At 33.7% G+C, this 12,342-nt stretch overlaps 1 protein-coding gene across 1 annotated transcript in view; it reads left to right on the top strand.

Annotated features, from left to right (window-relative positions):
* Positions 1-3,085: 3,085 nt before the first annotated feature.
* LOC149773256 (uncharacterized) overlaps positions 3,086-12,342 on the top strand; it is a 58,126-nt gene continuing 48,869 nt past the window's right edge. Inside the window, exons 1-5 of the mRNA XM_089946550.1 lie at positions 3,086-3,182; positions 5,174-5,309; positions 6,438-6,760; positions 9,091-9,225; positions 11,411-11,549. Coding sequence (XP_089802676.1) covers positions 3,181-3,182; positions 5,174-5,309; positions 6,438-6,760; positions 9,091-9,225; positions 11,411-11,549 — 735 coding nt within the window. The 5' untranslated portion in view covers positions 3,086-3,180. The remainder of the gene's footprint in view (positions 3,183-5,173; positions 5,310-6,437; positions 6,761-9,090; positions 9,226-11,410; positions 11,550-12,342) is intronic.

Here is a 12,342-nt window from a genome sequence, read left to right as displayed (position 1 = left end):
ACAAACTCCCCCCCTCCCGCAAAAAAAACAGTTGTCAAAATAACCGGATGTTGGCAGTTGCCACAAGTTCATTTTCGCATTGACAACATTTGCATTCGCAGTATGTAGATGAGACTGGACGAAGTTTTTATTTCCCTTTTATATAAAGGTCCCTGACGTAATTAAACAAAGCTGCAATTACGAAATCGCATGTAGTGTAGAAAAACCGAAACGGACATAAATTGTACAATGAACAAATAAGACCGGTTACATTAATTTTAATTAAAATGAGTAGGTCAATGGGAAGTGTACCGAAAATAATATATTACAGAAACGGCATAACCACGAATATATATATTTTCATTCTTGCAGAGATAAGTGAAGGTTGATTAATGAAGGCAATATACATCATTTGATGTGCTTGTGATGTGTTTTTTTTTTAATAGGGCAAGCGTGTCAGAAATTCATCATGATCAATGTATACAGCCACCTTTAGTTCTTCTCTATAAAACATTTTTTCCATTTGAACACCCACAAACCCAATCAACACATCTAGAGAGGAAATAATGCATTCTACATTTTGATATGGGATTTTTTTGAGATCTCTCGTATTATCCTTGGTAGTATTGATATGGAATTTAGATTTTGAAGAAATACATTAAAAATTATATACTTTTTGAAATAATACCTGATTGAAGGCTTAAAAAGATAATTGTATCGATTGTAAATGAAATAAGATTAGAGCAGGTTTTGGTATTAACTTTGTGAAAGTTCAGTCAAAATTTATATTTGGCAAATAACAGAAAGGTATTTGAAAAGATAGATACATGCACTGTATATTTGCCTTGATCCTCTCTAAATTTTACTGACTGTGGTATTATACCGAGAGATGAACATGCAATATATTGCCTAAAACTACACTTTGCAACGACAGTTTCGTATGCATGTCTTGCCTCCAACTCCTGTTGGATTAAAGGAAAATAAACTCTTTTTTCATTTGTGCCTTGAAATAACATACCATACTTTAGTGAAATGAAGTATAAAGTCACATATTGTTTGAATCTAATGAGCAGTTTTCAAGACGCAGCCAATTAATTTATAAGAATTCGCGTCAAACATTTTTACAATGAATGACACAATGATGGATATAGTTGTGTCGTTAATGTGTCGCATCTAGTTTATTAACAATACATTGTTGCAATAAAGTACATTTTGTAAATGAATAAAAATTCAAACGAACAACGATGTTAAACTATGTAGTAAATATTAAAGATAACTTCAGGTTATGAAGATATACGTGGAACAATATTTTTAAAAAGATGGTAGATTAGCACAACCAACCCTTAGAAACACCTGTTTTCGCTACACAAAATACCCATAAATGACTCGCTACGTATGACGAACCTATAATCAAAACCCTACCGTATATACTAGGACGTGTATGTTTTCAAACAAAATCAAATTAAATCCAACTTTATCTCAACTCTTAAAAGTTCAAATAACTTTAAAACCGACTGTCATCTTGTCGCAGAACCGGAATAGACTAAAGAATGACACAGGTGCAGAAAAGTACTGTATATCGGAAATGTTTCCGACGGCTGAAACTAAATCGAAATATTATCATTTACCACACTGCCAGAAGCATACCTTCAGTAAATATTTTCTACACGTTTAGCATTAAAAAGAATCGACTATCACAAACGTTTAGCATTAAAAAGAATCGACTATCACAAACTTATCTGACACCGTTGTCACAGTATAGAAAGCATGACGAAGCTTCAGAACAACATTATAAATAAATGAATCGATTTAACCATGGGACAGATTTGTAATTGATTTAATCATGGGAACAGATTTGTAATCGACTTAGCCGTAGGGACATACTTTTAACCGACTTAACCACAGGGACATACTTTTAACCGACTCAACCATAGGGACATATTTGTAATCGACTTAGCCGTAGGGACATATTTTTAACCTACTTAACCATAGGGACAGTTGTAATCGACGTAGCCGTAGGGGCATACTTTTAACCGATTTAACCATAGGGACATATTTGTAACCGACTCATCCATAGTAACATATTTGTAATCGACTTAACTATAGGGAAATATTTATAATTAACTTAACCATAGGGACAGGATGGTTAATTAAATAGGTAAATAAATAGACAGAAATAGACTTAAATGAGTGTGTCTACATTGTATTGAACAAAACGCTCATACACTGAGCAAAACTACGTGGCATGGATAGGATATGCAACGAGCTGTAAAAGTGTTGTTTTTGAATAATAAACGTGTATATGATAATCCATATTCGATGATAGTCTAATTTAAAATAGTATGCGTATCGAATGACAAGAAAGAAAACTTTATTAATATCAAGAGAATATGAAAATGTGTAAACGTGTTGTATTATTTCCAATGCATGAAAGTAAATAATAAAGAAATATAGTGTCAGTTATTAGGTCGATATACCTTTATCTATATCACAATGTGCTGTCTTCCCAGGGCTCCCAAAAGTTCAGAAGATAGTCTCGCAAAGTCTTGGGCACCTTTAGTGCATGCCATGTTGATATGTGGTTTCAGTGATATGGGTCTGATATTATTAATAATCCTTTAAAACAATGAAGACCAAACTCATATATTTTTCTCAGGTCTATGACGTCAAATTGTGAACGAGTTTTGTTTTGTCATCAGTTTCACGATCCCCACTCTGTTGTATAAATTGTAGGATATATATTGTGATATCATCTTCACACTGTACGTTATCAAAACTCATCCAAAACCGCTGGATGGAATTTTACGAAACTTTATGTGTATCTTGCCCTTGGCAACAGTACCGCTGAATTTTGCGAAGTGGATGGGGTGTCGAAGGTTCATTGAAAAAAGAAGTCAATAATGCTGACATTCGAAAAATCTGATTAAACTTCATTTATCCAATCACCTTATGAAGATGTGTCATACATGTTAGGTGTTTAATGTTATAGGTGAGTGTCAGGGTGTTGGGGTGAGAATCGGGATATGACTGAGTGGATTGGTTTAGAATATGTTGTACAAGCAGCAGAAATGTGCAGTGGCGAAAATGTCTATGCTTATCTTGATGAACAACAGGTCAATATGATAGATACCGAGCCGTGTAATTAGTTTTGTCGGTCAGTTGTAACAAGGACTTCTACGTGGTGCTAGAGATAAACGTGGCATGTAAGTAAAAACTATTTGCAAATTTGAGCTTAGTATAGAGAACAGTGTAGATATTGTGGAAGAACGCGTGCCTTAATTTCGCACATTGTATGCACTTTAGGTACGATCTATAGATTCAAAATCGCTCAGGTATCTTCATAGAAAAACAGCCTGGTACATAACATTTATTTCCTTTAGTCCCATGCACTGGTTACTGACGATAAAATGGATATTAAAATATAACAGGGATACAAAAGCTCTACACGGGTTGTATAACTTGAACAATTTGTTAAATATTTTGCCAGTTCATATTTCTGTACGAAGTCTTATTCTGTCTACACACTTGGTATGTGTAAATTAATATGAACACTTGTATCTGTGTTAAATTTATTCATGCGAAATCCAAGAGGAAAAGGACCCAGGGGTTTGACGAGATAAGGGAATGACGGTGCAAGTTTGGAGTAGTGTTTGTTACACGATTCACGCAAGAGCCGCAATTTAGTAGTATATGTTGTATATTTCCTGACCCCCAATCGTTTATAAAATGTTTGTTTTTAAACCAGTCAATCACCCTGCTTACCACACATTCGTAATCGCATGTTTTGCTGCATAGTTTTCCAAGTCATATACTTATATCAATTGCTTCCTAATTCCACTGAACATTCCACATTCTTCTTTATTGGCTGGTAGCTTATGTGATGTCATTCAGTAATTATTAATGTATCTGTCACAAGGCACGTTAGGGTCTAGCAAGTAAGATCGTTTACTGAGTAGTTTCAAACACGACCTTCCTGTGCAAATGAAATTTTATTAGCACAGATATTTGTTGAAATCAATGTAAATGTACAGTCTCGAGAATGCAACACAATGCACTCACATACATGAATTTCAGATATATTAAAGTATTTGTTTCCAGACTGGTAACCTGCTAACAATTCGTATATCATCATCGGGTATTGACTCTAAGTATTTATAATCTTTGCATCGAAATTACTCCGTCGCCATTTCTTAGGATGTTGTGCTATTTCCCAGTTTTCTTTATCATGACAATTCATTTTTTTTTGTGCGTACGTTATAGTGCCATCAGTCTTTTGATTATTATACAAAACCCTTTGTGATCTTCGCTACTGCTACTATATTCATTTTTCATGTATGTAAGCGACACAGTGTGTTAATCGTTTCTGCACCGTTACACACTCTTCACTGATCTGTTATATTAATCCCAGAATGAGATATGTTAATATAAAATAATCTCTGCTAGGATAAAATATTCTTAGACTATCTGCCACAGAAAATGTCACTGTTTAGTGACGATCGGTAATCTTTTTCTTGAGGTAGTGTTTGCTCACACAGAAAAGATGCAGGATAACCACGATCAATTCTAAAGGAAAGACTGATTGCTCTTGACAATTTCGTTTACCAGATCAAAAGGAATATTAACTTTATTTCCCAAACAATGAATACTTTTTTCTCATACAGATATCACTACTTAAAATTTTCACACTTTTGTTCTAATTCCATTTTATTGTTTCAAAGTGCATACAGTCGAGTGTGACGATCGCGTAAAAAATAATAAAGTCATCTGGTAAAGAAGGCGGTAACCTACATGAACACTACACATCTCAATCATCGATTAACACATTACTAACGAACTGAGATTGAGTCTTACTGAGTACTTAGTTATGTAAGCAACGTACTTAGTCTGGCACTTACTGGGCAATACACCATGTCAGAAACGTACCGAGTTTGGCTTTCGCTGGGTAATAAGTCATACAAAATGCACTTAGTTTGGTTCTTACTGTGTAATAGGTCATGTAAGAAACATACTGAGTTTGGTTCCGGCTGGGTAATAAGTCATGAAAGAAAGTAGCAAGTTGCTTATAAAAATATTTTTAAGGGCGTGGCACTTGGCTGGTATCTAAAATAAATTGGCATATAGTATAATTTTGGAGCTGTGCACGTTGAGTATAATTAGTATACTGCTGTTGCTCCATTTGTCCCTTTTCTTCTAGGATGAGACATCTTCAAGCTTTCCTGTCCTTGGTCATTATGTTTTGCCTTGGACAAGAGGGAAGTACTACAGAGACTGGGCAATTCCTGGGAGGTTCAATGAGTTTCACCATCATAAATGGAACGAATGGTTTAGAGGTTGTATCCCCTTTTTACCATTTGTTTTCCCCCTCCTGTCTATTTCTTTCTCAAAGACACACCGTCTGTTCTTAAAACTTTTGGACTATATAATGTAAGCGACGTGTGTCACAATGTCATTGTAATTTTAATAGGATAACGTGTGTCACAATCTCATCGTAATTTAAATAAGTTATTATATTTTTCTTCTACATTCTCATTCCAAAAACGAGTGGACTTCATTATCAACACACAACCGCATTGATGTGCAATTTTGTCAACCAATTGTTTTTCAGAGAATACATAAAAATGTTTTCACATGCAATTATCAACATGGCTGACATTATTTAACTGCAAAGATGGAAACAGTTGAACATAATGAAGTAGGACCGTTGTCTCCTGCTTTTATTTGGTTCGGCCATTTTAATAAGTCAATGATGAGTGAGTGGAAATTTTTTTTTTAATATGGTGAACAATAAAGAACCAAACATTTGGAACTTTATTTTGACCTGCGTGTTTTGTTTGCTGGAAACATGACAGAGTTTTTTTAAAGACTGGACAATGTTCTGCATATTTTAATGCATATCGTCCAAAATCTTGTCGTGCACGACGTAGTGGTTATTTTGCACAGTAATGTTTATAGTGCAGCAGATAGACTAATACTAAGCAGAGTATTGTCGTGTAGAATACTGCGGTCCTAACATCATTTTAATTTGACCTGATATGGACATCTTGATTAACATGTTCTGACCGCGTACCATCATCAATAAATGTTGAACTAAACCGCACGATGATAAACACGTGCGTTGGAATTTCAAGATGTTAACATTTATAGAGACAATTAAAGAAAACTGTAAGATTTCAACAAATATTGTTTAAATCAGCAGTTAATTATAAATGCAACAAATCATTATGTTCTGCAATCTCTGCTTAATTATATTTGTCAACATGGTCATCTCATCAGACAGATATTATATCTGCGTCATTTGTTCACAAAATCATAACGAATTCCATCAATGCTAACACATCTACCTTAGTATAGAACAACAAACAAATGTTAAAGACTAGCGAAAGCAGACATATTAAATTGAATACCGTTTTTATATCCACTTGTCTGCTCATACCACTATCATTATTGTTTATCCAAAGATCCAGCTGGACTTGATAAGTGGATGGGTATTGGGGTTGGGACCATGTGGCATTCACTGCTCTAGGGGATCCATAAATTCGGACACAAGACTGACCAGAAATGAATTCGTTTTAAAAGAGAATAACGATCGCTACTTTGGAAGTTGGACAGTTGAATACAAATTCAGTGGCAAAGGATATTCGCGAGACAGCGATATTAGCCAGAATATTTATGACGGGATGAAAGAAAATGTGATAGCAGTAAACGAGAAAGCGCTTTGGGAGCAGGATCGGATGGCTGTGTGCTTTCCAGTAAATACAAACGCAAGCTACATGGATATCATGTAAGAAGCGTAGCAAGTTTGACTTTTACTGGGTATTGTGTCATGGTAGGGTTAAAAGATTCAAAGCCAAATATTAAACTCGATTGCTTTGAGTCTCATTCATCGACAAAGCTAATGATACTAGTTCAATATACTTCACCCGTTGAAGAAAAGCGAATACAAAATAAAGACGCGATTAACAAAAGGGCATGTAACACTAACATTGCATTATCTTATTATTCTAATCTTTGAATATTTTCGAATCTATAATGCGCTTTCAGATTTTTTCATTCGATTTCCTCAAAAAGGTTACATTTAACTTTAAATAGCTTGACAATGTTTACTTGGAGATCATGACTTTATTATGGCATATAATGAAAATCAAGGTAACATGTTATCTACTTAAAATAGTATAATTTCACAAGTGCTAACTTTCAGTCTTGACATGTGATGACTTTTGTATGATCTTTACAGCAGACGAAAACTCTGATGTCATTTGATTGAAAATAAGTTGGACAGCCCTTAACTCAGTTTCTACTAAAGCACAGCCAGAGTTGCTTTATCAACATTGATATTTCAAAGTTTGGAGAAACTACTAGCCAAGAAGTTTTGTAATTTTCGTTTCATCCCTCTCCTATAATAACTCTTTTTATTTATCTTTATCTTTCTCTCTTATAACAATTCTTTATATGTATATATCAACTATAATAATTTGACATTCCTCTCTCTCCTGTGAAAACTCTATGTTTATATCTCTCCGATAAAAATTCTTTACATTTATGTCTCTCTCTCTCTTAGAAAAATTCTTTATATTTATCTCTCTCATATAATAACTCTTCATATTTATCGCTCTCCTATAATAACTCTTTATATTTATCTCACTTCTATAATAACTCTTGATATTCATCTCTCTCCTGTAGAAACTCTTTATATTTATCTCTCTCCTATAATTTTTTAAATTATATTTATCTCTTTTTATATGTACATTTACTGTAATAACTCCTTACTTCGGTCTGGTCATTAGTTAATTATTGGAACTAGACAGGACAAATTATTGTAAGAAAACGATTTGCAGGTGTGCTGGTATGATCAACATACATTCATGTACAAAGTTATTTAGCGTCCGATGATAGCAAAAGTTCACAATTGTATTTTATATTTTAGTATCTTGATATGTCAAAACGGAGATATAGATTAAAGAAAAGGATTAAATAGGGAAAATTTTAAAATTTTGAAAAGATAATGGATATATTTCTAGACATATACTAAGTTCTTTATAATAAAACTTGTTTCCAACTGTTTGAAAATTTAAGTCGTTTAGTTACAGATTATAAAACAAAACTGATTTCGGCTCTAATAACTGTGCAATGTACACCTTACAGTATTTAAACAACGGGGTTGTTGTGGAGATGAGTTTTATATGCACACTGTCGGCCCAAGTAGTTGATTTAATGCTAATATATTATGTCAAGAGTATTTACGAAACGAAAATGAACGATATCTAAAACGGGAAAGTCGATCAACGCACATGAAGTAACCAAATATGCTTAAACACAAAGAATTGCTTGTCTGTATAATGCAGATAGGTACATATTTTTGCATACTTGTTAGCAAATTGAACAAAACAATGATATAATCAATTTGTATTCTGTAAAAGTTTCAGCAATTAATTGTAATGACTGTTTTCATTGGTAACCAAATATTGATGTTATTCACTATTATGTATATTAAAATTATTTCAGTTTAGTTTTTCTCGACTGAAGTCTAATATTCAAGGAAACATTAATACATTTACGAGTTACCGTCTTTAAAGCTTCAAAACGTTTTGAGAGATTGAGCGGTAGGGATGTGGGTGGGGTGGGGGGTCGGAGGGTTCATTTACCACTGGGCGCCAAGGCAAGAGTGGAAACATAATTGGGAGGTTTTAGGGTTATTTTTGCAGATAAAATTAGTATTTCATCATCACCGTCTTCTAACGGAGCAAATCTTCAAACAGTTATATTAGAAATGAGGCTGGTAGGTAACTAACATAAAAATTGTTCACTTTAGTAACGTTATTTCCACCTAGTCCCGAACTATTTTCAATCCTTTTTTTGTTGGGATTGCTACTTTGCTTTTAGTATGCTTAACCTCGATTCCCACGTCACTTTCTTAACTGTGATACTTATAATTAATGCTATCTAGAATTATGTGATTGACGCAACTGTTTTGATACACTACTTATCTGATTTTTCGGCTGATACCTTTCGTCGGTTGCGATCTGTTCGACTTATATATATATATATATATATATATATATATATATATATATATATATATATATATATATGTATGTATGTATGTATACGTAGTTTTCACGGTTCTGCGTGGAGGCATTTAGAAGCACAATTCGGATGGCATTTACAAGCGAAGGCTTTTCCGGATACACGAAACGATACAGGAAAACCGAACAACAGTCCCAAGGGTTTTAGCAAACCCTACTACAGGTATAATATCAAGATCTCAAAGGACACGTTTAGCATGCCCTACTACAGGTATGGTACATGGATCGCAAAGGACTCTTTTAGCAAACCCAACTACAAGTATGGTATAAAGATATTGAAGGACAGTTTTAGCTAGCCCTACTACAGGTATGGTATAAAGATTTCAAACTACACTTTTAGCAAGCCCTACTACAGGTATGGTATAAAGATCTCAAAATACACTTTTAGCGAGTCCTACTACAGGTATGGGATAAAGATCTCAAACTACACTTTTAGCTAGCGCTAATACAGGTATGATATAAATATCTCAAACTACACGTTTAGCAAGCCCTACTACAGATATGGTATACAGATATGAAAAGACACATTTAGCAAGCCATACTACAGATATGGTATACAGATATGAAAAGACACTTTTAGCAAGCACAACTACATGCATCGTATAAAGATCTGGAAAGACATTATTGTTACTTTTAGAACAGTTTGGATTTCAATATAGATAATACTTAATAAGAGCATTTGAACAGTGGGAATATTTTATTGTAATTCTTTCATTTCTTCTAACGGCTCAGTAGTTTCAATGCTGATGGATATATAAAATAACGTTTTAAAAATTAACATGCAGTTGCAGGTACAGCTCCTAACACAGCATAATGACAGTGATGTGAGAATCTTGCAGTCGTAATAATTTCTGTTCATGCAGTAATCCTACTGTAAAGGCCACTGTCATTGAAGTTGTTCTTCAACTGATATCTAGGCATTAGATAACGGCTAGGTTACTTTCTGGCTGATATCAAGGCTTAGATAACGGCTAGGTTACTCTCTGACTGATGGCAAGGCCTTGAATAAAATATGCAATTCTAGTTCATATACTATTAATTTGAGCTGATTTCATCGTCTTAAAGATGTTCGCGAGTCCCTTGAAGTTAATTCACAGTCTGGAAGAATGTTGTCGTCTACGATTTGTGGGAAATAAGTGACTGGTGTGAAGCGGAAACTTAATGAAGATGCTCCGTACACTCTGGATATATATATATATATATATATATATATATATATATATATATATATATATATATATATATATATATATATATATATATATATAATACAATGGCTATACATTATTCAACTGCTTTTAATATACTAAATGATCATCTGACCCTCAAAAGGTTTGTGCAAGACGAGTCCCATATGTATTCAAATCGGATCAAAACCAAACTCTTGTTGAAATCACCAAAAAGCTACTCATAGAATATGACAAAGTGACCAGAAATATTTGAAGGAGATCGTGGTCATAAATTCACCATCGTGAAAACTTCCTGAATCCTCCATATATCCCGAATTATCGCCAAGTTATTATTTGGCTGAATCCCATTGTCTAAGATTCGCTGACGGCAAAACAGTGTTAATTCTGCAATGCATTTGGAAGTGCTTTTTTTTCCTCCAGCGTATGAACAAAGTATGAACCACATACCAAAGAGTGAAAACTGAATGACGGTAATATTAGGACAATCAAGCTGAGAAAGTGTGCAGTGATGCATGTGGAATACACTGAGAGGATAACTGACGTAGTGTTTTTTACTAATGAAATACTTTGTGACACAGCGCACTAATGTTTATAACTGTGTAAATACTCCTGTATATAATTAAAAACAGACTGCAGCCTGTATAATAGAAGTCATTACAATTGCTGGTATTTCTGTATATATATATATATATATATATATATATATATATATATATATATATATATATATATATATATATATATATATATATATATATATATATATATATATATATTCTCTTAGATATTATTCTGTAAAAGCTCCTTCCAATCAGATGTGTACATATGTATGTATATAGGTACGTAGGTGCTTATATACGCACGCACGGACGCACGCATGTACGTATGTATGCATGTCCTATTATATTTTATATTCAAATAAATTATAGTATTTATTTAGATTAATTGAAAAATCAATTTCGATGGGGGTGCATACATCGGTTCGAGATAGATAAAATAAAATATGGTCTTCAACAAACTTTTGCCATAACTCTAAGTATTGTCTATGAAGGACACTATCTCAGCTAAATGAAAGCATCTGATAATGTCTGTCTAAATATCACTTTTAAGCTCATGATGATATTTCAGCTAAAAATGACAATTGTTATTCCAATCTAGGCTTCTTCTCGGACAAGATAACTACATCCGAATACCGACTTCAGATCCCGACGGAGATTATGTCAAATGCTCTATGGCTGAATATGTTGAAGCTGGGAAAGTGTCAACGCGTCCTCTTCCGAATGTCACAGTAACAGAGGTATCTTGGAATTATTATTTTAAAGTTTAAAGCTTTAAAGTTTCAAATTCATAAATCGGATGGAATGCTATTTAGAATTATTTACCTTCAGTTAGTATCAAATTCTGCAAGCTTTAATTACTTGCATGGCCTCATGTTTTATAAATCAATATATACCAATATACCGACGAACACGCACGCTAGATATGCATATATATATCTGCCATCTATTAATAGGTCGCGCCCTTCAAAATCTCATAATTTGCTTGCTCATTGTTAAAATGCCACATACATATGACAAACTCATTGATTATAATCAGTGAAACTTGGAAATTACAAAACAATTGAACAGAGTCATGGGCTGGTGGCAGTGATCTTGATGAGTATCCACCAGAACCCCTGTTATCACACTTCTCTGGTTTACAAGATTGTTTATTAGGACAGTGATGCACATGGTACAGTTTTCAGACATATCTGTATCACTGATTGCAACCACACTGCTTTTGATATTGTCCTCACGTAGAGAAAATGTTATTCATTTCCATTACCATTACACTGTTGTGCTGCAGAGAATACTTTCCTGTAGCATGAATATTTTGTACTGATGTTAAATGCTAAAAATATCAGCCAATGTAGAGTAGCCGTTGTTCATATCAATGGGGAAAAAATCGCAGATCGATGCGCATAGTATTTTGAAAGAGGTTATGGAGATATCTGGTCACAATATTATTTTGGTATCTAACAAACGTTAAAGAAAAGATTACATCAATCTTTTGTTAAATTAATCACACAAAATGCTCTAAAGAGACCCCCA

The sequence above is a fragment of the Sinohyriopsis cumingii genome, unplaced genomic scaffold, assembly GCF_028554795.1.
Source record: "Sinohyriopsis cumingii isolate HCF-2022 unplaced genomic scaffold, ASM2855479v2 utg000741l, whole genome shotgun sequence".
Lineage (NCBI taxonomy): Eukaryota > Metazoa > Mollusca > Bivalvia > Unionida > Unionidae > Sinohyriopsis > Sinohyriopsis cumingii.
Note: the sequence above shows the minus strand (reverse complement) of the source record. Positions and strands in the feature narration are given on the sequence as shown.